General features: G+C 44.2%; 2 protein-coding genes across 5 annotated transcripts in view; one reads left to right on the top strand and one right to left on the bottom strand.

Moving 5' to 3' along the window:
• Positions 1 to 170: 170 nt before the first annotated feature.
• SLC31A1 (solute carrier family 31 member 1) lies at positions 171 to 25,950 on the bottom strand. Of its 3 annotated transcripts, XM_058159377.1 has the most exons (7): positions 25,891 to 25,950; positions 20,935 to 21,102; positions 11,149 to 11,258; positions 7,247 to 7,417; positions 5,609 to 5,681; positions 4,465 to 4,633; positions 171 to 3,189 (listed from the first exon to the last, which is right to left on the bottom strand). In XM_058159377.1, exons 4-7 carry the CDS (start codon positions 7,379 to 7,381, stop codon positions 2,988 to 2,990), a joined length of 579 nt encoding a protein of 192 aa, XP_058015360.1. In that variant the 5' UTR covers positions 7,382 to 7,417; positions 11,149 to 11,258; positions 20,935 to 21,102; positions 25,891 to 25,950; the 3' UTR covers positions 171 to 2,987. The 3 variants fall into 3 exon arrangements, with proteins under 3 accessions (XP_058015360.1, XP_058015358.1, XP_058015359.1); XM_058159375.1 differs by lacking the exon at positions 11,149 to 11,258; XM_058159376.1 differs by lacking the exon at positions 11,149 to 11,258 and having other exon boundaries at positions 25,883 to 25,929.
• A 263-nt stretch (positions 25,951 to 26,213) lies between these two features.
• Positions 26,214 to 27,536, top strand: part of FKBP15 (FKBP prolyl isomerase family member 15) — a 48,142-nt gene continuing 46,819 nt past the window's right edge. For both annotated transcript variants that reach the window (XM_058159327.1, XM_058159326.1), the window contains exon 1: positions 26,214 to 26,342. In XM_058159327.1, coding sequence (XP_058015310.1) covers positions 26,290 to 26,342 — 53 coding nt within the window. In that variant the 5' untranslated portion in view covers positions 26,214 to 26,289. The remainder of the gene's footprint in view (positions 26,343 to 27,536) is intronic.

Here is a 27,536-nt window from a genome sequence, read left to right as displayed (position 1 = left end):
ATTCAATTGGGAGCTATGGTAGGGATACTATTATTCTGGCATATCGCGCGTGAGGCTGTGTGACGTGCAAACCGGTTCCTACGGTTTGGAAATGGATAGAGGTACGAGAGAAGGGTGTTGTCGTATGTGTGTGTGTGGGGGGGGGGGAGGAGGAAGACAAACTCCAGATGATGGGTTGATTCTCTTTATTCTACTGAACAACATAGGGTAGATGTAAACGTCTCGCGCAACCATCGTTTTCGGTTGAGACACACTGTACTTTTAGCAAGACACAACAGCGAAATCATTCGTATTCACATAATGATCGCCGATGGATACACTCCCATCAGCTGGGGATTTAAAACAAGACATCCTATGTGGTACACTACACGGCCCGATGAAGTGATATAGCTAAGGCACATTTTTTCCCCCCGTAGATATACTGTCAAAGGAGGAAGGCTAGAATAACAGCTACGGAAAAACAATACTGGGTTATGGTCCTTGAGTAAACGAGAGAAGGGTTTTCCGTCCACAAACACAAGGGAGAGATGCTAGCAGGTGATTTTGGAATTCCCCTCACCCCCCCGCTACTTTTCACTGGAAAATATCCAATTGCTAAAGCTGGCTTCGATCTCTGTACTGTCAGGTTCCCATCGTCCTTGTTGTGTTTGCGCCCCCCCCCCCCCCCGAGCCAGGCTCCCTGCCAGAAAGTGACTTGGAAAGTGAGGGGGAAGGGCCGTCAGGACTTACCTCGGGAGCACCGGCTTCCCTGGCTCAGCTCCAGGAGCCAGAGGCAGGCCAGGTGGAGGAGATAACGAGGCCTCCGTCCCCTGACTCTTCCCCCCCCAGGCCATGCCTCCAGATCCAGCTGATGGCAATCAGGCCTGGCTGGACCCTAGGTTTCGTGGGCAGGAGAGGCGGGAACAACAGAAGCAGGGGTGGGACAGGCCTAGGAAGTGCTGAGTCATGGAGCCACACCCCACAGGATATAAAGGCAGCGAGGGCTGCTATGCCTCTTCGTAGCAGGCAAATCAACTGCTTAACTAAAGCTGAAGTAGTTTGTTCCTGGGTGACTCATCGGCATCAAGGGAGATAACAGAGTCACTTGGCAGACGCTCGCTAGTTTGCTGCCAGAGCTGATAGTGCTGGCTAATTAAGCCATCGCTCGGACGGAGGCGAGCGGGGGGACAGAAGAGTCCTATTAACCAAGGAGCCACTCCTTTCTCTAAGTTTACCCAGGACGGGTAGAAGCAAGCAGACGGACGCGATGTGCTTCCGCGACCGAGGAAGTTAGCCGTGGTTTGAAGCGCCACGAAATTAGCCGAAGATGTCGGCGGGACTCCGACGCGGCCGAGATGAAATGTATCGTTAAATCCGATCTTCGTGCCTTCTAAAGAGATCGGTAGAGAGAGAGAGAGGCTGAAAACTCGATTGTATGGTGAAGGGGGAGAAGAGAAGGTCCGATTCAGCCACCAGTTTACTCTGCGGCAGATGCCGTCTGGGTAAGCGCCCAAACGATTTCGTTTTCGTGCTCCCGAGCGCCGCGATTGTCGTCGAGCCAAAACAGCCTGGAGGTAGTACAAATTTGGCTTGGTTGAAAAAAAAAAAGCAAAGCAAAACGCCAGCCTCTCGCAAATTTACGATCAGGTGACAACGGACGCTGCAGGCTTTCGATTCTCCTCGTGGTTGCAGTTCTCCAGCTTGTATGTACTTTCCCCCCCCCCCTCAGGCAGTCAATTTGAAAAATAAAAGTTTGATTTCTCAGCATGAACGTTAATCCCGATTCTACTCTCTTCGTTCCGCGGGAGAAATTTAAAAAAGCGAGAAACTGCTTTTCCAGGTAATGGTGAACCACACGCCCCAGGCAGCCTCAGCCCTGCCTCCTAACTTCCTTGCAAGGGGAAGAGTGGCCTCATCCCACAGTCTACAGGACAATTTGGGGGGTCCTTGGGGGGGGGGGCGTGTCTCCCAATGGCCATCCAGGTGTACCTAAGATACTCACAGGCATGATTCAGAAGTAATTTTCCCTTCCTCTGCTGTTGTTCGCCATTCAGGAACTAGAATTCCCCATGTAGAGGAATTATATGGGACACTTTCTGCCTAAAAACGCGTATCCAGCTTTGTTTGAAGCCACTAGAGTCTTAAGGGCATGACAATTAGATTTAATATTTTTTTAAAAAATAATATTTAGGCCAGCCTGAAAATCAGGAGAAAAAAAAAACCCCGTTAAAAACATTTGTACTGCAGGTTTATTTAAAATATAAATGCTTTTTTTAAAAAAAAATCATACTTGTTTCCCCATAATTTTTCGCCAGCGTGTCCTCGCCGACAGCTAGAAACGGGTACTGTAAATCGGCAAACGGGCTTCGTTTTTCGCCCCAGAGCATCTCCACAAGGAGAGGCCCTGGATTCTAGAACCTTCCCGGGTCAAAAGACAAATGGCTTCCTAGAACCAAATCTGCACAACCGTTGTTGGCTGCTTTGTTTTTTTTGGCAGTTGTGAAACGGCAGTTGGCCACCGAGCACAAAGCAAAGCTGAAGAGAGGCCGTTGGCACTCGGCTAGTATCGCCGATCGAACCGGCTGGCCTCCTAGAAGTTGCGTGTGCCTACTTCTCTCTCGTGTGTCCCTTGCCCTCTCTTCCTCGTGGGAACGGAGGCTCCTGCTCAAGTACGAGAAAGGATATGGGATGGCCGGGTTCAGCAACTGCCTTTAAATCAGGACTGAAACCAAAACCCGACCAAGAATCGCAATGTTTCATCCATCCGTCGTTCCGAGTCGGTTGCCTTAGCTGGCCGCCCGACTCCTTTTAACCGTGGCTCAGCGACCCAAAGGTTTTGGGGGAAGAAGGGAAAACGTGGGGAAGAGAGAGGAGGCGGGAGGCACGAGGGTGGGAGGGTCCCACGGCTTTCCTTGGCATGCTTCTAGTAAACCTGGTCCTTTGGGGGAGGCTGAAGGGGCGGGAGGGAGGGACGGAGGGAGGGACGGAGAATGTCTCGAGGACCACCGTTAATGGCAATGCTCCGTAATGTCGACCACAACGGCTTTCTTCCAGCTGAAGAAGAAGTAGCCCGCGCCAGCGCCGGCGGCCACGGCGATGCAGAGATAAGCGTTGTACGTCATGAAGATGAGCATCAGGAAGTAGCTGACCACGACTTGGATGATGTGGAGGACGGTCTGGAAGAGGTGAGGGACGCTCAGCATCTGTTGGCTAACCGAACGGAAGAAGGAAAAATGAAGATGGGGGAGCGCCTTTTTGGTTTCCCCGCCTTTCTCCTTTTTTTAGAAATAACTCGAGGCAGCGGATGCATCTTCATGCGCCTTTCCTTCTGTTTTCTCCACCGCAACAACCCTGTGAGGTTGGGTCGGGCCGAGAAATAAAGACTGGGCTAAAGTCACCCAGCTACTTTTTCATGGCTAAGGCAGGAAACTAGAACTCGCTGTCTCCTGGTGATTGGCCCAATGTCACCCGGCCGGCTTTCATACCTAAGGCAGGAAACTAGAACTCCCTGTCTCCTGGTGACAGGCCCAAAGTCATCCAATTGGCTTTCATGGCAAGGCGGAACTATAACTCATCATCTCCTGGTGTTTGGTCCAAAGTTAACTAGCTGCCTTTCAAGCCTAAGGCGGGACTAGAACTCACTGCCTCTTGGTGTTGGGCCCATAGTCACCCAGCCGGCTTTCATGTCTGAGACAGGACTAGAACTCACTGTCTCCTGGTGATAGGCCCTTAGTCACCCAGCCGGCTTTCATGTCTGAGACAGGACTAGAACTCACTGTCTCCTGGTGATTGGCCCAATGTCACCCGGCCGGCTTTCATACCTAAGGCAGGAAACTAGAACTCACTGTCTCCTGGTGACAGGCCCAAAGTCACCCAATTGGCTTTCATGGCAAGGCGGAACTATAACTCATCGTCTCCTGGTGTTTGGTCCAAAGTTACCTAGCTGGCTTTCAAGCCTAAAGCGGGACTAGAAGTCACCATCTCCTGGTGATAGGCCCAAAGTCACCCAGCCGGCTTTCATGTCTGAGACAGGACTAGAACTCACTGTCTCCTGGTGATTAGCCCAAAGTCACCCAATTGGCTTTCATGTCTGAGACAGGACTAGAACTCATCGTCTCCTGGTGCTAGGCCCAAAGTCACCCAGCCGGCTTTCATGCCTGAGACGGGACTAGAACTCGCCGTCTCCCGGTTTCTAGCCTGCTGCCAATGGAATGCAAACCTAATCCTACTTCAACTTTTGCTGAGACAGCAATTCTGCTGCTCTCGATCGAGGACACCGTTCGAAGCTTAGAAACGGATCAACAGGAAACGCCTTGCCAAGGCCCAGTTTTTAACAACGAAGGCCCAGAACGGCTTCCCTGCAGTTCCCCTAGAAAACGCAGCTCTTGCGTTTTTCATACCACCGGGGCCTGGGTTCCGTTCGTATCCAGCGCCCTTTCTTTGGTTTCGTTTTGTCCTTGTAGCTGAAAAGCAGCGCGAGCTCACCCAACCGTTTTGTGTGTCTCCATCAAGACGGTGCCGTTGGGCCCCGGGAGAGGCATGGAGTTGTAACGGATGCTGACTTGCGACTTCCGGAGGAGACTTTCCCGTCCGATCTTCAAGCCCTCGTAGAACATGGCTAGGAAGAAAATAGCCACAAATGCTCCAGCCATTTCTGAAGGGGGAGAGAGAGAGAGAGAGAAAGAAAGAGCTGATTTATTAAATGTGTTTTCTCTAGAGCAACTGAGCCTGCCACCATCCAGATCTTTAGTGAATATATTTCAGGAGAGTTCCAATACAAGGCGATTCGGTGGGGCGCCTGTGGGAGATCGGAGATTGCTGGAGAACCCGACAAGAGGTAGACCAGACCGAAGAATCTATGTCATGGAGGTTAGGAATCTTGACAGCGTAACAGAGAGTTGGAAGGGACCCTGGAGGCAATGGTTTGCTACCGGTTTGATGGCCACGCATGCGCGCCAAGCACACGGGGATGTGCACCAAACACAGTGTTGTGTCTGCGCCCCCTGAGCCGGACCCCCTGCCAGAAAGTGACTTGGAAAGTGAGGGGGAAGGGCCATCAGGACTTACCTCGGGAGCACCGGCTTCCCTGGCTCAGCTCCAGGAGCCAGAGGCAGGCCAGGTGGAGGAGATAACGAGGCCTCCGTCTCCTGACTCTTCCCCCCCAGGCCACGCCTCTAGACCCAGCTGATGGCAATCAGGCCTGGCTGGACCCTAGGTTTCGTAGGCAGGAGAGGCAGGAACAACAGAAGCAGGGGTGGGGCAGGCTTAGGAAGTGCTGAGTCATGGAGCCACACCCCACAGGATATAAAGGCAGCAAGAGCTGCTGTGCCTCTTCGTAGCAGGCAAATTAACTGCTTAACTAAGAGCTGAAGTTCTGTTTGTTCCTGGGTGACTCATCGGCGTCGAGGGAGATAACAGAATCACTTGGCAGACGCTCGCTAGTTTGCTGCCAGAGCTGATAGTTGCCGGCTAATTAAGCCATCGCTAGGACAGAGGCGAGGGGGGGGACAGAACACACACACTGCACGTTTAAAAAGCTACCGGTTCAGTAGCTTTTTTAACTACTGGTTGAACCAGTAGTTAAAAAAAAAAGTTACGATCCCCCCCCCGGCTCCTCCCCCTCACTCACCTCCAGGTGTATTGATGACAAGTCCAGAAAATAGCAAGGGAACGTTTTGATAGCTGAAGTGAAAAGTCATATCCTGTCCAGAGAGAGAAATGGAGACTATGTAAAATGTTACTATGAACAGCAGGGCAAAAACTTGCAAATATAAAATAATGGGCAGTCCTTGTACTACCCCCATTCCTTTAGTGAGCTTTTGAAGTCACAAGACTGAAAAACAGGGACTTAGGACCAGGTTTTCCGCACACTTAAGACCGTTGCAGCCATCCCCACGTGATCAAAAACCCGAATGCTTGGCAACTGGCATGTACTTATGACGGTTGCAGCCTCCCAGGGGTGTGTGTGTGTGTTTGTGTGTGTGTGTGTGTGTGTGTGTGTGAGAGAGAGAGAGAGAGAGAGAGAGAGAGAGAGAGAGAGAGAGAGGTGATCTCCTTTTGCGACCTTCTGACAAACCAACTCAAGGGGAAACCCGGATTCACTTAACAACGGCAAATGATTCACTTAGCAACTGGGGCACCCACTTTGCTTAGCGATGGAAATTCCGGTCATAACGGCGAGTTTGTGACATGTCGCTGCTGCTTCATAGAGTTGATCGTTTTCGTTGTTATTATTTTGACTGGAAGGTATTGGGAGAAGGAGAGAGTGGTGCGGGGGCCTAGAGGTGGCGCTCTCGCCTCACGATCAGGAGGCTGTGAGTTCGATCCCAGGTAGAGGCACACTGAGAATATATATCTGCCGAAGAAAACTCTGCACTGGCAACACGAAGGGCATCCGGCCAGGAAACACTCCGCTCCATTCAGTTGCCCAGACTCCACCCCGCAAAGGATTATGGGGTCGTTTAAAAGAGGATGATGATATTGGGAGAAGGAGAATGGAAGGCCAGGTATGGAGGGGCATGTACCGTATTTTTCGGAGTATAAGACGCACCTTAGTTTTTGGGGAGGAAAATGAGAAAAAAGCTGATTGGCAGGTGGATCGGCCTCCCGGAATACCCCCAATCAGCTGTTCCCAGAGGTGAATTTTAGCAACAGATTCCTTGGTTGTGAGCTCTGTGCCTTTTTTTTTTTTTTGCTTTTTTCCCCTGCCTCTGAAACTTCTGAAACTGTTTCAGAAAAAACTTTTTTTTTCTGCCTCTGAAAGCCTCCAAAACAGCTTCAGGAAAAAAAAGCCTCTGAAGCTCTGTTTGGAGGCTTTTTTTCTGAAGCTCTGTTTGGAGGCTTTTTTTCTGAAGCTCTGTTTGGGGGCTTTTTTTCTGAAGCTCTGTTTGGAGGCTTTTTTTCTGAAGCTCTGTTTGGGGGCTTTTTTTCTGAAGCTCTGTTTGGAGGCTTTTTTTCTGAAGCTCTGTTTGGAGGCTTTTTTTCTGAAGCTCTGTTTGGGGGCTTTTTTTTAAAAAACTCTGTTTGGAGGCTTTTTTTCTGAAGCTCTGTTTGGGGGCTTCTTTTCTGAAGCTTCATTTCTGATGCTTTTTTCAGTCTCGGAAACCTCCGTTTGAGAAGCTGGGAGGGGCTACATTCGGAGTATAAGACGCATCCAGATTTTCACCCTCTTTTTTGGGGGGGAAAGGTGCATCTTGTACTCCAAAAAATACGGTAATTCCGTCAAGTCTTTTCTTGCTTCGGGCTTAGCCCAACTGCTTACACTTACCATCATTCCGCCGTGCATGTGCCCAGGGCTTTTCGTGGGGTGATGGTGGGCGTGAGGATCCATGGTGGGCTTTGCTGAGCCATTCACGTTGTGGTCCATGTGGGCCATATGGGCGTGGTGGTCAGGATGGGCCATCTCGGCTCACGAGGGAACGGATAAATCAGCGAAGGCCTGCAAAATCCATCGGCTGGTGTTAGAACAACATTCAGGGAGGGCACCTTTGCAACAATGAGGAATAGAAAGAATCGTGCAAAGCAACAGAGAAGGTAAAATTAGTGAGCGGAAGAGGCTCTCTGAGCTTGGTTGTTTTCTTCCAGATGCTTCATTACCATTCGTGCACCGATGACGTTACCTAGATCTCCTGGACGATCGGCTGTCCTTAGAAGAACACTTGACGGCCGTCGCCAAGGGAGCATTTTATCAGGTTCACCTGATTCGCCAGTTGCGCCCCTTCCTCGATCGGGACTCCTTACGCACGGTCACTCACGCCCTCGTCACTTCCCGCCTGGACTATTGCAATGCTCTCTACATGGGGCTCCCCTTGAAGAGCACCAGGAGGCTCCAGCTAGTCCAGAATGCGGCCGCGCGGGTGATAGAGGGGGCACACCGCGTTGCTCCCATATAACACCCATCCTGCGCGGCCTGCACTGGCTGCCGGTAGCCTTCCGGGTGCAATTCAAGGTGCTGGTTACCACCTTTAAAGCGCTCCATGGCTTAGGACTGGGGTATTTGCGAGACCGCCTGCTGCCACCGTTTGCCTCCCAACGACCTGTGCGCTCCCACAGAGCGGGCCTTCTCAGGGTGCCGTCGACCAAACAGTGTAGGTTGGCGGAACCCAGGGGGAGGGCCTTCTCTGTGGCGGCACCAGCCCTATGGAACGAGCTACCTCCGGGGTTACGCCAACTCCCCGACCTCCGGGCCTTCAAACGTGAACTGAAGACTTTATTATTTCATCGAGCGGGACTAGCCTAAGATATATTTTAGCGAAATTTTAATGGGTTTTAATCGGTCTTTGACCGTTTTAGTGATTCGGCCAGTAAATATTTGTTTTTAATTGTTTTTTAAATATTGTTATTTATTATACTTATATTGTATTGGTGTGGGTATTTTAACATCGGCTGTAAACGCCCCTGAGTCCTTCGAGAGATGGTGTGGTATAGAAATGTAATTATAAATAAATAAAATAAAAATAGTTTGGTAATGAAACATCTGCAAGGAAGCGACTAAGCTCACAGAGCACCAAGGACCCTGGAGTCCTCCTCCTCCTCCTCTCCATAAACCCCACTCCTTTCTAGCACTGATACCTAGTTTGGGTAATGAAACGTTTGCAAAAAAAAAAAACACCACCAAGTTCAAAGAGCACCAAGGATCTTGCATTTCAGCCCCTGAGTTACAAATATTCTCCTCCAAAAATACGAAGTCATTCCTGACCCAGCTTGGATCAAAATAGTTTAAAGGACTCAAGGATCCCTTTCAAAATCAATTTTCTAGTGCAGAAATGAATAGATTAACCTTGGCAATTAAAGAAAAGGAAGAATCGGAGTATTTTAAGGCATGGGGGCAATTTTATCAATGGTTAAGAGAAGAGATATAGATGAAAATTAATTCATTAATTAAGAAATTAAGAAATTTGGGAAAAAGGTTGTGATGAATTGAATGAAGGTAGTAAGAAAAATGGGGAGAAAAGAGGCATAACATGAATTAATATAAACGTTAAGAAATTTGGAAAGAACGCTGTAACGTATTAAATGAAAACGCAAAGATACGATAGAAATATCGTTAAGAAAATGATGGAGGAGAAAGTAAGAGGACGTAAAATATGTACTCCGATGACACACTTGAGTGATTAAGGATGCATTTTGTTTGCTTGTTTAAAAAAATAAAACTTTTTACACACAAAAAAAGAAAGAAAGAAAAACAAACCAAAATCAATTTTCTATTGAGAAGCTGCAGGTAGTCCGAGAAGAAATTGATAAATGCGAAAAAGCAAGAACGCCGCGGGCCTCAGTCGTGCTCCAGCTCCATTTGAAATGGAATTAACTCGAGAGCCAAAAAAACCCCTAATTTTATTGGAAACAGATCTCTTCAATCACATTAAGGGCCAACTGCGTCGCTATCGCAGGAAGGTCTCCAGGCGCCCCCAGCAAGGGATGTCTCTTTCCTCCGAACAAACGCCATTCTCCCTGGCCTCTAAACGCATTAAGATGGAGGGGATAAAGGAGGCAGAAGGACAAAATCTAATTTATTTAATCCCATCATTGGCCAGCCTCAAACTGGGGGAAGAAGAAAATACAAGCAATTAGTACAGCTTAGCCGATGGGAGGGGGGGGCGAAGGTGGCAGGAAGCTGGAGAGAAACTTGGAAATTTTTGCCACCAGCTGCTGCTCCAAGCTAGGGGGACCTTCATCCATCCATCTTTCTTCCTTTTTCTTTCTTTCTTTCTTTCCTTCCTTCCTCTTTCTTTTACTTCCCTCCCTCTTTCTTTTCTTCCTTCCTTCCTTCCTCTTTCTTTTACTTGCCTCCTTCTTTCTTTTCTTCCTTCCTTCCTTCCTCTTTCTTTTACTTCCCTCCTTCTGTATTTTCTTCCTTCCTTCCTTCCTCTTTCTTTTACTTCGCTCCCTTTTTCTTTCTTTTCTTCCTTCATCCCTTCCTCTTTCTTTTCCTTCCCTCCCTCCCTTTCTTGCTTTTCCTTCCTTCCTTCCTCTTTCTTTTATTTCCCTCCCTTTTTCTTTTTCTTTTTCTTCCTTCCTTCCTTCCTTCCTTCCTTCCTTCCTTCCTTCCTTCCTTTCTCTCTCTCTCTCTTTCTTTCTTTCTCCCTCTTTCCCTCCCTCCCTCCCTCCCTCTCTCTCTCTTCCTCCCTCCCTCCCTCTTTTCTTTCTTCCTTTCTTATGGAGACTACTAGCAGATCCTTCGTTTATAGCTTCTTGGACTTTGACGTTTGGAAACCTGGAAAGGATTCAAAAGACAGGGTGACCCGTTGTTATCGCTGATGACACAAAAAGGAGTTTATGACAACTCCATAATAGTTAACACTTAGGTAGACAACCCTGGCACGACCAGGCTCCATAAAGTTACAGAGATTCAGGAGCGAATGTGTCCAGAAACAAGGAAAATGAAAAACTCGGAACTAACTAAGTTCCCATGATGGGCTAATTTAAAACATGGGTTGCTTTGGAACTCAGTATATTGGGCTGTGAGTGGAAAGTAACCTTCCCTTTCAATGCAATTTATTTAGCTTTTTCAAAACAGTAAGCAAACCGTGTTTGTTTGTTTGTTTGTTTAAATAGTGAGGTTGGACACGATTTTTTTCTTTCGAAACAAAAACAAAACATAGATAATTGCTGTTATGTGTACTCAAAAGGCGCCTCACAACCAACAGGTTTTACAAAGCACGCTTATCTTAATTTTTAGCTCTTTTGGGGATTGGCCCAATATATTGTCAAAGGACCCACCCGCGTGGGCTGGTTTCGTAGGTCGCCAAGCCACAACATAGCAAAGGAATTTTAAAACTAACCACGCTGATTTACCTAACTGGGTAATGAAAACGTCTGCAAGAAAACCACCAGGCTCAGAGAGCAGCAAGGATCTCACAGTCTTCCTCCTCTTCCTCCCCCGTACCCTATTCCCTTCTAGCACTGATGATGTTACCTAGTTGGGTCATGAAACGTCTGCAAGAAAACCACCAAGCTCAGAGAGCACCAAGGATCCCTCATTTCAACCCTGAGCTACAAATATTCTCCTTTATTTATTTATTTATTTTTATTTGAATTTATATCCCGCCCTTCTCCGAAGACTCAGGGTGGCTTACACTGTGTTAAGCAATAATCTTCATCCATTTGTATATTATATACAAAGTCAACTTTTTATTGCCCCCCAACAATCTGGGTCCTCATTTTACCTACCTTATAAAGGATGGAAGGCTGAGTCAACCTTGGGCCTGGTGGGACTTGAACTTGCAGTAATTGCAAGCAGCTGTGTTAATAACAGACAGTCTGCTGAGCCACCAGAGGTCCTGGTAAAGTAAAATTTATTGGTAAAGTATTTTCTTAGCACGCAATGAAAGAATCCTGTGCTTTCAATTTTTCCCCTTCAAGATCTCTCGGTGTAGCCACACAGCAGGTACAGTAATCTCTGCTATTTGTCAGGTTTTATTAATTCCTTCATGTAATGAAACTGATTTTTCCAGTTCTCAGCAATTACTTTTTGGCACCTGATAACAAGTTAGGTGTTAATTAATGTCTTCAGGGCTGAGAGAGAAAACATTCTAATATCACTTTGGATTAAAAAACAAAATCCTAAACAGATTTTCTAGAAGATAACAGTAACTCACTTCTTCTGGGCATTTTGAATCCTTAGACATCGTATCTGCAGCCAACTTCTTCAACCTGCCTTTACTAAAAATTGTATTGTTTTCCCAAGATGGAATGCCCTCAAAAACACAAGAGACTGACTCGCTGATCCCTCCTGAACAGACAAATCCTCGACTTACGACCATCATCCAACGTTACAACGGCACGGAAAAAAGACCCCCCACGGACACGCAATCAAAATTCGGTGCTTGACAATTGGCATGTATTTATGAGGGTCGCGTGATCCCAGGGTCGCGTGATCCCTTTTGGAAACCTTCCCAGCCGGCGTCCGACAAGCAAAGTCAAAGAGGGAAGCCAGGTTCACTTAAAGACCGCACGATTCATTTTAACGACGGCAGCAATTCGCTTAACAACCACCCGCCCTCCAAAAGTGGCCAAATCGGGCACAACTCACTTAAAAAGCCTCCTGCTTAGCAACGGAAAATTGGTCCCAACTGTAATTGTGTCAGAAATGGTGTAGAGTCTCCTGCTTTTTTGGGGTTGTGTGTGTTGGGACTACATGACCTACAATTTCCCTTCCAACTCTGCCTTTCTGTCTCTCTCCATATATATCTATCATCTATCCATCCATATCTCTATCATCTATCCATCTCTCTCTCTCTCTCTCTCTCCCTACCTACTTACTTATCTATTTATCTATCTATCTATCTATCTATCTATCTATCTATCTATCTATCTATCTATCTATCTATCTATCTATCTATCTATCTATCTATCTATCTATCATCTATCTATCTATCTATCTATCTATCTATCTATCTATCTATCTATCTATCTATCTATCTATCTATCTATCTATCTATCTATCTATCTACAGTATCTATCTATCTATCTATCTATCTATCTATCTATCTATCTATCTATCTATCTATCTATCTACCTACCTACCTACCTACCTACCTACCTACCTCTCTCTCTCTATCTTGTCTGTCTGTCTATCTTTCCACCTACCTACCTACCGATCGTCTATCTATCTTCCATATATACCTTCAAATTTAATCAGGAAGCTGAATCTATCTATCCTTCAAGGTCCCTTCCAACTGTTATTCTGTATCTATCTACCTACCTACCTATTTTATCTGTCTAATCTATCTATTCTATCTATCTAGCTGTATGCATTTTGTCTCCTCCTAGCTCATTTCAATAGAACAGAATGGAACAAAATAGAATAGAATAGAATACTTCATTGGCCAAGTGTGATTGGACAAACAAGGAATTTGTCGTGGTGCATCTGCTCTCAGTGTACATGAAAGAAAAGATACCTTCACCAAGGTACAACACTTACAACACTTAATGATAGTCATAGGCTACAATTTAACATGGCTAGCCAGTGTTTTTGAAACAGCCTCTTTAAGATTGACGTTCAATGCCGAGATCGTAATTTTTTTATTAAAAAAAAAAAATCACTGAGATTGATTTATTTCCCACCCACCCACCCCTCCAATGCACGGAGTCTGCTCCAATTCTTGAATACCTGTAGAAAACCAAAGCCATTGAGGCTAACCACAGCTGCATTCTTTGAAGCGTTTTTTTTTTTAAAAAAAAATCTTACTTTTACAGAAAAACGGAAAAGAGCTTATTTTGAATCCTATCTCCAGCGGTCAGGCGGTTCTCTCTCCTCGTGGGAAAAGGAAGAAGAAAAACATAAAATCATAGATATTTATATATATATGTGTATATATATATATATATTTCTTATTTTATTCAGGATATGTACGTTGCTTTCTTTCCTGTGCAGCCAAACTGTCTAGAAACTTAAAAGAGAGCTTCAAACTGCCTGTTTGTAGTCATGGCACACCAACAAAGCAAAAAATCTGACTGGGTGTGCAGAAAGTTTTGGGCCAGTTGAACGAGCTCCCTGGGATCGCGGCCAATTTACTGATTAAAAAAAAAAGGGACAGAAATGGAACACCGCCTGCGCGCAATTTCCCACGGAGAAGCCGGCCGTAGGAAAAAAACAACAACCAAAAACTCGTTCATCCAAACCAAGCACGTAAAGAAGATTACAACTCGAGAAAGCTTTTCTCTGCCAAATTGCGCCTGCTCAGATGAATTTATCCCCCCCCCCCTTTGTTGTTACCTGCGAACGCCGATAACAATAGGAGGGTTTCGTCTTTCGGACGGGGATTTTAAACAAGGAACGAAATAATAAATACGAACCCCTACGCTTTTTCGAGAAGGAGAAAAGAAGAAGAGGAGGAGGCTGGCGTGATGAATTTGTTCGCTGCCTGGAATTATTTATAGAAATCGTTTATATAATATTTATATAAAATTATCAAAAATATATAAATATATATGTGTGTTTGTGTATATATATATATATATATATATTTTCCTACCCACGGGCCATCAAACTCCAAAACATCCTTGCATAAGGATTATTTTCTATACCATTGTTGTCTTGTATTTTTTTAGATTGCACCAGTACAGGCTAAACCAATTTCGTTGCATACATGATATACAATGACAATAAAGGCTAATATAATAGTAGTAGTAGTAGTAGTAATATAATAATAATATCAAAGCTATTTGTGATGTAAGAAGCCTGTTATTAAACACAGCTGCCTGCAATTACTGCAGGTTCTAGTCCCACCAGGCCCACGGTTGACTCAGCCTTCCATCCTTTATAAGGTAGGTAAAATGAGGACTCAGATTGTTGGGGGGGCAATACAAGTTGACTTTGTATATAAATATACAAATAGAATGAGACTATTGCCTTACACAATGTAAGCCGCCCTGAGTCTTCGGAGAAGGGCGGGGTATAAATGTAAAAAAAATAAAAAAAATAAAAAATGTTCAGTTGACTGAGTTTCATTTTTAATGAATAAAGTAAATAATATCAACCAAGTATCATCATATATTTTTAAGAAGATACATGGTTGATACCTAGGACGCTGGCAGCAACCAGTATCAACCATTAGCACCAGTCAATCATATTTGTGACACATCGGTTGACTTGAGTTTCATGTTTAATGAATAAAAGAGATAATAACAACAACAACAACAACAACAACAGTAGTAACAATAACAATAGCAGGATGCAAAGAAGCAAATAAAAATAAATACAGTGCTACAATTAGCACCCTGCGTATTTCTCTAATTATTATTATTTTATTATTATTTATTTGATTTTTATACCGCCCTTCTCCCGAAGGACTCAGGGCGGTGTACAGGCAGAATAAAATGAACAATACAAAATACAATTAAAACGGAATTTAAAAAACTTATTCAAATTGGCCTGAAAATTTAAAAAATTTACCAAACGCTAAAACCCCATTTAAAATTAATATAAATTTAAACATTTAAAATTCAATTTAAGCCAGCCCCGCGCGAATGAAAAGATGTGTCTTCAGTTCGCGGCGGAAAGTCCGAAAGTCAGGTATTTGGCGTAAACCTGGGGGAAGCTCGTTCCAGAGTGTGGGAGCCCCCACAGAGAAGGCCCTTCCCCTGGGGGCCGCCAGCCGACATTGTTTGGCGGACGGCACCCTGAGAAGTCCCTCTCCTTCTGTGGGGGCAGCGGTGGGCTTCAAAAATTTTAGCAGGGGGTTCTCTGCCCGGTTGCTGGGTGGGCGTGGCCTAGTGAGCCTCCTGCAGCACAGCGGGGATGGGAGGGGTGTCATTGCCCTCCCCGGGCTCCGGAGGCTTTTCTCGAGCCTCCGGGAGGGCAAAAACGGCTTCCCAAAGCCTCTGGAGGCCCTCTGGAGGCCGGAAACAGGCTCGTTACCAGCCTTTCCGAACTTCTGGTAGGCCCGTTTCTCACCCTCCCTGAGCCTCCTTGCGCGCCCTGCACTTACCGGCATCCAAAAGGGGCCGCGTGGGGATTCCTGGGAGGGGCGGGGCAGGGTGGGCAGGGCCAGCCAGGAGTGGGATTCGGGGCTTCTCCGAACCGCACAGAATCTTAGCTAGAGATTCTCCCGAACCCCCAGCAGCCCACCCCTGTGTGGGGGGGAATACAATATTTATTTCGCAGTGCTTACTGTCCTCTAAAAGTGGAAAGCGAGGGTTTTTCATTAACAGAATCATGCCAGTTGCAAGCAAACCTCCAGACCACACGAGATCAACCTGCTGTTCCCATTTATTCTATTTCCTAGCAGCCTCCGCCAAATCCGAACAGCTTCCAAATAAAACCCACTTTGGTGTTTTCTAACATATTTGAATGAGAGGAAGAATATTTGCAACAGAAGCCGGGAGGGATAAAAACAACCCTCAAATTTTGTATACAAGCCTCAACATACAATTGTTCATTTAGCGACCGTGTGAAGCACTGAAAAAAAAATTGACGTGTGACCAGTCCTCACACTTACGACCCTCCCAGCATCACACAAGCAAAGTTCAGGGACTTGGCAACCAGTCGTGTATATTTATGACGGTTTGGCCACATCTCACAATTGCTATTTGTGATGTTCCCAGCTGGCTTCCGACAAGCGAAGTCTATGGGGGAGCCCGGATTCATTTAACAACTGCAAAGTTCACATAACAACGGCAGTGATTCGTTTAACTGTTGTGGACAAATAGAGTAAAGTCAGGGGTGGGGACTTGCTTAATGCCTTGCTTAGCAATGAACATTTTTGATTCCGGTTTATAGTCGTAAGTGAAGATGACTCCCTACTGGAAGAGGCTGCACCAGCTGGTAACTTAAGTTACAAAAATTATAAATATATGGCTTTGATCTCATTGTTCCTTTGAATTTATCTTGCTTCTACCCCGATTTCCTTTACTGAATCTCTGCTTAGTTTTTGTGTGTGTTATTTTGTCCCTTTTCTCTGCAAGATGTCTAGCTCCTTGCCAAAAATGGAATATGTGACTTTTTTATGCCTATATTGTGTTTGGGGAGTGACTAGAATCCTCCTGCATCCTGGAGTTATCGGCGTTGAGATAACAGTTGGGTGATAATAAAGAGAAGAACCAAGGGCAAGAGACAAATCTTGATAACGAAAGTTAATTATCACAGTTATAGCCACGAGTGCTTTTGTGGAGAGCCCGCACCACTGTCTATCACAGCCAATGTGTATTCTTTCAACCCTAGTGTACAACTGTATGTTTTTTCTAACAGCGTCTGACATATTCGTTCCCTTTTCAACCCATTTCCCTCCCCAAAATGGAAAGAAATGAGAATATTTACTGGTCATCCAACAGAGAACCCAAGGTAATCCTCAACTTTACAACAGTTTGTAACCATTCAAAGTTACAACGGCGCCGAGAAAAAGGACTATTTTTCCACACTTTATGACCCTCGCAGCACCCACATGGTCACGGGGATCAAAACTCAAGACGCTTGGAAATTGACCTGTCCTTACGACGGTTGCGTTGGCCCCGGAGTCATCTTTGGGGACCTCCTGACAAGCAAGGTTAATGCGGAAGCCCGATTCGCTTAACAACCGTCTCACTAGCAGCTGCGGTGATTCGCTGAACAACGGCGGCAAGGAAAGTCGTAAAACGGGGCAAAACTCGTTGAACGGCTGTCTCTCACTTAGCAGCAGAAATGTTTTGGCTCAACTGTGGTCGAAGACAACCTGGACCTTTTGCAAGCTCTAAGTTGCACATTAGACAGACAGACAGACCAACAGATCAACAGATAGATAGATAGATAGATAAACAGAAACATACATACATACTGTAGATAGATAGATAGATATTGTAGGTAGATACTGTGGATGGATGGATAGATAGATAGATAGATAGATAGATAGATAGATAGATAGATAGATAGGTAGGAAGGTAGTAGGTAGATAGCTAGATACATACATACATACATACATACATACTGTAGATAGATAGATATTGTAGGTAGATACTGTGGATGGATAGGTAGATAGATAGATAGATAGATAGATAGATAGATAGATAGATAGATAGATAGGTAGGTAGGTAGGTAGGTAGATAGCTAGATACATACATACATACATACTGTAGATAGATAGATAGATATTGTAGGTAGATACTGTGGATGGATAGATAGATAGATAGATAGATAGATAGATAGATAGATAGGTAGGTAGGTAGGTAGGTAGGTAGGTAGGTAGTAGGTAGATAGCTAGATACATACATACATACATACATACTGTAGATAGATAGATATTGTAGGTAGATACTGTGGATGGATAGGTAGATAGATAAATAGATAGATAGATAGATAGATAGATAGATAGATAGATAGATAGATAGATAGATAGGTAGGTAGGTAGATAGCTAGATACATACATACATACATACATACATACATACATACATACTGTAGATAGATAGATAGATATTGTAGGTAGATACTGTGGATGGATAGATAGATAGATAGATAGATAGATAGATAGGTAGGTAGGTAGGTAGGTAGGTAGGTAGGTAGTAGGTAGATAGCTAGATACATACATACATACATACATACTGTAGATAGATAGATATTGTAGGTAGATACTGTGGATGGATAGGTAGATAGATAAATAGATAGATAGATAGATAGATAGATAGATAGATAGATAGATAGATAGATAGGTAGGTAGGTAGATAGCTAGATACATACATACATACATACATACATACATACATACATACATACATACTGTAGATAGATAGATAGATATTGTAGGTAGATACTGTGGATGGATAGATAGATAGATAGATAGATAGGTAGGTAGGTAGATAGCTAGATACATACATACATACATACATACATACTGTAGATAGATAGATAGATATTGTAGGTAGATACTGTGGATGGATAGATAGATAGATAGATAGATAGATAGATAGATAGATAGATAGATAGGTAGGTAGGTAGGTAGATAGCTAGATACATACATACATACATACTGTAGATAGATAGATAGATATTGTAGGTAGATACTGTGGATGGATAGATAGATAGATAGATAGATAGATAGATAGGTAGGTAGGTAGGTAGGTAGGTAGGTAGGTAGGTAGGTAGATAGCTAGATACATACATACATACATACATACATACTGTAGATAGATACTGTGGATAGATAGATAAATAGATAGATACAAATATTATAGATAGATACTGTAGATACTGTGGATAGGTAGGTAGGTAGATAGATAATAGAGATAGATAGATAGATAGATAGATAGATAGATAGATAGATAGATAGATAGATAGATAGATAGATAGATAGATAGATAGATGAGAGAGAGAGAGAAAGAAAGAGACAGACAGACAGGCAGGAAAACAAGGGGTCTCTCCCTTGTAGAAGGAAGGGGAAGACAAAGATTCTTGAGGTCAACGGTTCGCTCGGACGCCATGCTGGCTGGAAAGGATGGCGCTGTCGCCCCAAAAACACCTGGAAGGCGACACCAGAGCCAGCCAGCTGGCTCACACACTTCCTCCCTGCTGGTTCTAACCTGGCCTCTCCACTGGGGTTAAAAACCCTCTTCCCGCCCTTTGGCCGCAACGTTTTGCTAGATCAAACGCTTTGAGAGTATCGCGCTGCTTCCAAGCCTGGCAGTCGGCAGCCTCCGTTGTGTACACCCAGAAATAATCATTAACGGGGGAAAAATTGCACCGGATTGTCTTCTCTCTACTTCTCTACTTCTTTGGTGCCATCGCAGAGAAAGTCGGGCTACTTGGAAAGGCTCTGAATAGGGCATTTCTACAGGCTCCGACCGTTAACGCAACGAGGACACCTCACCTGGCTTCCGAATGACCTGATCCTATCCTGTCCCCCAAATCCTGCTAGGGAAAAAAATTTTTTTTACTGGCCAGGATTAAAAAGAAGCTGATCCGGACTGGCTCTTGCATGCCAAACCAGGATATTTTTTTCTGAAATAACGCCCCCGGCATTATTCTAGCTCAGATGTCAGCAACCTGCGGCTCCAGAGCCGCATGCGGCTCTTTGGGCCCCTCTGCTATGGCTCCCTGTCGGGTGATCCATGCCCATCGCCCTCCCCTCCCAGTCACTCTTCGCCTGGCCTGAGAAGATATGGGTGACAGCAGGAGATGGAGAAGCGCCCAGGGGGAGATAGAGAGAGAGATACGGAGAGAGCGGGGGGAGAGAGAGAGATATCAAAAGGATTTTGTGGTTCCGGGGTTTTTTTTAACAACCCAGTTCTCTGCCCTAATTTTATTTATTTATTTATTTATTTATTTATTTATTTATTATTTAAATTTCTAGACCGCCCTTCTCCCGAAGGACTCAGGGCGGTTTAAAGCCGTATAAAAAACAGTATACGAACATTAAAATAATTTAAAACGAAATATTTAAATTTAGGCTACTCCTTAAAACCCCTTTTAAAATTCCCAATTAAAACTATCAGGCCAGTCCTGCGCGATGAAACAACCGTGTTTTCAGCTCGCGTCGGAAAGTCCGGAGATCGGGGGACCAGCTGGGTAGGAGTGGCAGGGTGTGTGTGTGTCATGTGACCGGTTGAAATGAGTGACATCGAGTTGGCCACGCCCACCCAGGTTTTGTGGCTCCCGGTATTTTCTTTTCTGTGGGAAAACGGGTCCAAATTGAGCGTTGAAGGTTGCAGAGAGCCTGGCCTAACTGCTCGTTTGGGAAAGCCACTCGATCCGTCTGTCACAAGAGATCCTTGGTTTGGGCAGGCCGAAGGGATCCCCCACCCGATGAGGTCATCTGAAATTGGTTCGGGATTTATCCAGTCTCAAGACTGCGAACTTTGTAACTGCCGAGCTGTCTCTTGCTAGCCCTTTATGGCCTCGGATTTAAGCCGGTGCAAACAAAATAAAGAAAGAAAGAAAAATCTCTCCCGCAGATTTTTGCACATCCCGGGAAATCTATTAAAGCTCCCCACAAAACCCCAACCCCACCCCCAATCTTATTGCCATGTCACAAAACTACCCAGCAGACGACACAGCTGGGGAAAAAACCCCCCACTCTTTTAACACTACTTCGGAAAGCCCATCAAACGTTTAAAGAGTTTAATGCCACAACATCAGGTCTTGTTTAGAGCTAAGATTCTTCCACCTTAAATAAATACAGCCGTGGCTTTTAAAAAACAAAGAATCATATGGATTATCCAAAAGAATCCCATTATTTTTGGGGGGAGAGAAATGCCCTATGTTTAAATCCTTGATAATCCTATTCCTTTACTTAGAACCTTTTTTTTTTCTTTTTGCTATATAACCTTGTTCCCATTTATCCGAGAGACCCCTTGATCCATGGTCGCTCAACCTTGACCTTCTTAAGGGGTGCGAACTTCAACTCCCAGAATCCCCCAGCCAACAGGAGCTGAATTCTGGGGAGCTGAAGTCCACGGAGTTATGCTAACGTTGAGCAGAAAAGGTCTTTTTTGCCTTCAGGAACCCGACAAGCACCGAGCCTGGCACATTTTACGTTTTTCGTTTACCTTTTAGATCCAGGGAGGAAGGCAAAGACGGTGCTTCCAGCAACACAGCAGATCTGTCGCAAATAGATAATTTTTTTTTTCCTGGTTCCTGCTCGGGGCGATTCCAGTAACACCCACTCAGCGTTTTTTCCAACTCTCCGACACAAAATATTGGTGTTTGCTCACCGCCTGTGAGGAAAGGAAGGGGGAGAGGAAAAAAAAACACACACACACAGATTATTTACTCAGCAGAAATGCCACTCTGAAAGCTCTTGAAACAAGAGAGGGCTGCAATGGAAAAGGAGGGAGGGTGGCTTTGCGGATTTCGGTTTTGGTGGTAAACACGCAGCCCAAGATCAGATAGATCTGGGGTCGGTCAATAGCCTAAGAATGCACCAAAGAACAATGGAACAATCTCCCTGCCAGGGTTTTGACGCAACAGCTAAAGCAGCAGGCCAACACAGCCAGCCAATACAGGTAAGTCCTTGGCTTACGACCCACAATGGAGCCCGAAATTTTCCACGGCAGTTTTTAAGCGAGTTTTAAGCCCCCGTTTTTCTTTCTTTGTCACCGCTATTAAGTGAATCATTGCAGCTGTTAAAATTGGCGATAACCTGGGGGGGGGGGATGGCGGCGAAGTGAACCTGGCTTCGTGCTCACTTAACAGCGGGAATGTTGGGCTCAATTGTGGCCGTTTTAAGTCGAGGACCAACCTGTACAACAGGCGCGGCTCGGAGAAGAATCAGTTACGCCCCTCTGGCGTCCTGAGAATGGACAGGTATCCTGCAATCGGGTTTACCTCGGTACCTGCTACAAGTTAAGATAGAAAAGCAGAACAAACTTCTGCTTTCAGGTAGCAGGTAACAAAATGAGGGGAGGGGCAGAATATTCATGGGTGGGTGGGTGGGCGCTGGGGAAATAAGGGGCTACACCCACAAGTGGGGAGATGTTTTTCCCCACCATAACGTTTCATGCCTTATTATGAAGTTATTGTGTGAAATCAAAAATATCCAGCCTTTGAAGCAAGCTCCCTTGAAGTTGGTCAGCCTCTGACTACTTCCCTAAAAAAAACCACGTTGACGCTTGGGTTTCAAGGGTGTGCACGGGATGGCATCCACGTGTGAAAACCACGCTGCTTGTTCGACTGGCAAGAAACATCTGAACTCTTGAGGATAAATTAATTAAAAAAAATCATAATTGTCTACTTGGTATTGAGTTAGAGGAAGAACAAGTAAAGGAAACAACGATAGCTTGGGCAAAGAATTTTGGATACTCAATTGATCTAGACAAACGGCAACCGTTATGGGAAAGGAATTATAAATTAACAATGTCTACGGCACATAAAGAAAATCAATATAAAATGTTCTATAGATGGCATATGCCCCCTGAGAAACTGGCAAAAATGTTTATTTTATTTATTTATTTATTTTATTTTATTTGCATTTATATCCCGCCCTTCTCCGAAGACTCAGGGCGGCTTACACTATGTTTAAAGATAAATCAGCTAAATATTGGAAATGTCACCAGTTACCAGGATCTTATTCTCATATGTGATGGACGTGCTAAAAACTATTAGATTAAAATTAAGACATGGTTAGAAGAAATGACACAACAACATATTGATTTAAAACCGGAGCTGTTCCTATTGGGTATCCTCCCAGAGAAAATTAGTAAAGAAAATATCTACTTGATTATACATGTAATAACGGCGGCAAGGATTGTTTTTTGCACAAAATTGGAAAGCAAAGAAAATACCGTACCTCTGGAAGGAGAAGTTATTAAAAAAAAAAATTTAGACTGTGCAGAAATGAATAGATTGATGATTAAAGAAAGGATTCAGAATATTTTAGAATATGGGATCAATTTTACCATTGGTTAGAAAAAAGATATAGATAAGCAAATTACTTAGTTATGTAAGAAAAATGGTATAATTAGAATATTGTACTTGTGGGGAAAAAATTGTAACAGATTAAATGAAAATGAAGATAGAAGGAACAACAAAAAAGATGTTTGGAGGAACGTCAAGGAAAAAGCACCGAGATGTCACATGGAAAGAACGAATGATGTATTAAATGTTTGTGTATAAAATAAAATAAAAATTATTCCAAAAAAAAAAGAAACAAACAAACACCTGAACTGCCATGGCTTTTCATTTAAATCCACCTGCCCTTCGAACAAGTTTTCTCTTTCTGATAAAGGGAAGAAGGGACTAGAATCGGTTTTTTAAACAGGCATTAGAAGGAGATTTTTATTACACTCGAGCACAATTCAATTCAGAGAGGAGAAAAGACTTCCAAAAAGGAAAGGAAAAAAAAAAACAATGAAAGAGGAAAAGGAAGGATGAAAGAAAAGAAAAGAATGAATCGATCACTGCTCAATGCCAAGAAAACCGCCAGTTTTGTGCCCAAAGTCCTCTTTAAACTAGTCGAGAAGCTGGCTAAATGCCTGGAAACACACACACAGACGGGCACATACACAGAAGGGGTGTGAGTCTCCAGTTACAGCCCAATTTCACAAACTTTTGCAGCCTACAAAGCACCACAAAGGCTAAAAAAAAAACTCAGCTGCCAGCCAGCCGGATATTTTCACACAACCATCCCAGAAGGGAGAAACAAAAAATCTATGCAGAGAGAGAGAGAGAGAGATGTGTGGAATGTTTGTTTAACTTGTGCCAAACACTCCTCAAAGCTGAGAAGGAAAAAAATAAAAAATAAACATTCCAGCACCACTCCTTCATAGGGAGGTGTGTGTGTGTGGGGGGGGACACATAACATTTCCAAGTGCCAATATATACGTGGATTGATTTGCGGAGACTGGGAAGTTTTTGAAACATCTAAGCCAGGAAGGTGGGCAAAAAGGGATCAATCCAATTTCAGGAGGTTGGCAATTCAACTCTGGGAATTAAAATCTACCTACCTACATCTATCTATCTATCTATCTATCTATCTATCTATCTATCTATCTATCTATCTATCTATCTATCCATCTATTATCTATCTATCTATCTATCTATCTATCTATCTATCTATCTATCTCTTATCTGTGTCTACCTACCTACCTACCTAATCTTTCTCTCTCTCTCTCTCTCTCTCTCTCCATTTTATCTGTGTCTGTCTACCTACTTAATCTCTCTCTCAGTCTGTCTGTCTGTCTGTCTGTCTGTCTATCTATCTATCTATCTATCTATCTATCTATCTATCTATCTATCTATCTATCTATCTATCTATCTATCTATCTATCTATCTATCTATCTATCTATCTAATTATCTATCTATCTATCTATCTATCTATCTATCTATCTATCTATCTATCTATCTATCTAATCATCTATCTATATATATCTATCTATCTATCTATCTATCTATCTATCTATCTATCTATCTATCTATCTATCTCTTATCTGTGTCTACCTACCTACCTAATCTCTCTCTCTCCCCGTCTATCTATCTATCTATCTATCTATCTATCTATCTATCTATCTATCTATCTATCTATCTATCTAATCTATCTCTGTCTATCTATCGTATCTTTCATATCTATTGTATCTATCTATCCATGCATCCAATTGCTTATAATTGCAATTGTTTTCTTGGGAGCTGATTAACGGAGGTAATAAAGAGACCCGGCGGGTAAAATGGCCAAGCCTATACATTTTATAAATAAAGGAATAAAATCCAGTTGCGTGGCATCCAATCGGGGTTTGTGTGCAACGAAAGCCCAAAGCGTGGGTGGGTAGATTCAAGCACACTGGATCACAGCTGATTCCCCCCCACCCGCCTCCCCTACCCCCTCTCTTCTCTTTTCTTTTCTTTTCTTTTCTCTCTCACTCCTCCCTGCCCCCAATTTCCTCCTGATGCATTGGACTTCCACTCCCATCATCCCCAGCCAGGACAGGCACTGGCAAAGACTCCATAATTAGATAGATAGAAAGATATGGAAGAATAGATAGATAGATAGAAAGATAGATAGGGAAGATAGGAAGACAGATAGATATGGAAGATAGATAGATATGGAAGATAGATAGATAGGGAAGATAGATAGATAGATAGATAGATAGATAGATAGATAGATAGATAGATAGACAGACAGACAGACAGACAGACAGACAGACAAGATAGATAGATAGGGAAAATAGATAGATAGATAGATAGATGGATAGATAGATAGATGGATGGATGGATGGATGGATGGATGGATAGATAGATAGATAGATAGATAGATAGATAGATAGATAGATAGATAGATAGACAGACAGACAGACAGACAGACAGACAAGATAGATAGATAGGGAAAATAGATAGATAGATAGATAGATAGATAGATAGATAGATAGATAGATAGATAGAGACAGATAGATAGATAGATAGATAGGAAGATAGGAAGATAGATAGATAGGGAAGATAGATAGATAATGATAGATAGATAGATAGATAGATAGATAGATAGATAGATAGATAGATAGAGACAGATAGATAGATAGATAGGAAGATAGGAAGATAGATAGATAGGGAAGATAGATAGATAATGATAGATAGATAGATAGATAGATAGATAGATAGATAGGGAAAATAGATAGATAGATATGGATGGAAGATAGAAAGACAGATAATGTCAGAGAGATAGATATTAGATACATAGAAAAAATAAATAAAAATACATAAAAACAAACGAATAATATCATAAAATATTTTTTTAAAAAATCTGCGGGGCTCAGCTTTCCATCCTGTTCTGTCGGGGTGGAGGGGGGTTCCATTCCACGGCAGGACTACAAAGCCCATACTTTTTTCCCCCCAGAGGCGCGGCGGGGAGTCATGGGTTTTGTAGTCCGGGGGTTCCCAAGTTATTATCATCAAGGGTGGGTGGGATTTTTGGTGAGGGAGGGAGGGGGGGGAGCGTCTGTCCCTGCTTCCCCCGTCTGCATAAAGGCAAACCCGAGTCCCCCGCTGGGGTCGGTCGCTCAATCACTCACTCACTCACCGACCGGCCGGCTGCCCGCCTGCTCCGCCGTCTCCGCTTTGACCGCCCTTCAGACGTGTCTCCCTTCTTCAGCCGGACCCGCCCCCCCCCGCCGCGCGCGGATTGGCCGGCGGGCGCGTCACTTTGCGGCACCGCGTCCCGATTGGTTACAGCCGCTCCCTCCTCCTCCTCCTCCTTTTTGTTTTTTCCCCACACACCCCCATTTTTTTTTTTTTTGGCCCGGCATCGCTCTTCGCAGAGCAGGAACGTGCGGCGCGTTGCGCGGAGGAGGATTTTGGGCCTCCCCGGGAGCCGTACTCCGGTCACGTGCCCTCGGAGCCGCTTCCGGGAGTGGGATTTTTACGACACTGCCGCCAGGCACGGAAGCCGGGCGAGGCGGACCGGACCCCCCAACAAAACATGTTCGGGGGCGCCGAGGAGGAGGATGCCGACTTCGTGTCTCCGACGGGGGGGTGAGAGCGCGGGAGGGGCAGGGGGGGCTGGGGGCGGGACCGGAAGAGGAAGTAGGTACTTCCGCTCGCTTGTCAAACTTGGGGGGGGCAACTTGGAGCCCCCCCCTTTTGGGGCTGCTCATCCCTAAAATATATATCTATGATTTTAAGTGAGGGCCATTCTTTGTGGCCCACCCCGAGGGCCTCTGAGCATGTGCAGAGGGCATTTGAATTTTTTTTGGGTGGGGGGTGTCTAAACCCATAGTTGGCTTTCTGAGGCCAGAGAGGGCCTCTGAGCACGTGCAGAGTGCATTTGAATTTTTGGGGGGGGGTGTCAAAACCCATAGCTGGCTTTCTGAGGCCAGAGAGTTCCTCTGAGCATGTGGAAAGAGCATTTGAATTTTTTTGGAGAGGTGTCTAAAACCATAATTGGCTTTCTGAGCCCAGAGAGGGCCTCTGAGCACGTGCAGAGTGCATTTGAATTTTTTTGGGGGTGTGTGTCAAAAACCATAACTAACTATCTATCTATCTATCTATCTATCTATCTACCTCTACCTAATTCTATCTCTAATTCTATCTATCATCTATCAGTCTATATCTATCTATCTATCTATCTATCTATCTATCTATCTATCTATCTATCATCTCTCTATCTCTACCTAATTCTATCTCTAATTCTATCTATCATCTATCAGTCTATATCTATCTATCTATCTATCTATCTATCTATCTATCTATCTATCTATCTATCTATCATCTCTCTATCTCTACCTAATTCTATCTCTAATTCTATCTATCATCTATCAGTCTATATCTATCTATCTATCTATCTATCTATCTATCTATCTATCTATCATCTCTCTATCTCTACCTAATTCTATCTCTAATTCTATCTATCATCTTATCAGTCTATATCTAGCTATCTAGCTATCTATCTATGTCTATCATTCTATCTACTGTATATCTAATTCTCTCTCTCTCTCTCTCTCTCTCTCATTTCTTAACCACCCATCTCCCTATGTTCTCTCTCAAGTTGCCCTACCTTGCAGGGTTATTGTCACCATAGAAGAGAGTGGGGTTGGGGGAGCATACAGATTTTGTTTCCATGGGAGGAACTGAATTAGACTTGCCAGGGGCTTCTCTTTATGACTCGTGACCCCGCTGCTTTCTGCGTTGGTTAGAATGGCAACGACAAGCCTTCCGAAGCCACCCACT

The sequence above is a fragment of the Ahaetulla prasina genome, chromosome 16 (assembly GCF_028640845.1).
Source record: "Ahaetulla prasina isolate Xishuangbanna chromosome 16, ASM2864084v1, whole genome shotgun sequence".
NCBI lineage: Eukaryota > Metazoa > Chordata > Lepidosauria > Squamata > Colubridae > Ahaetulla > Ahaetulla prasina.
This window is presented reverse-complemented; position numbering and strand designations above follow the sequence as displayed.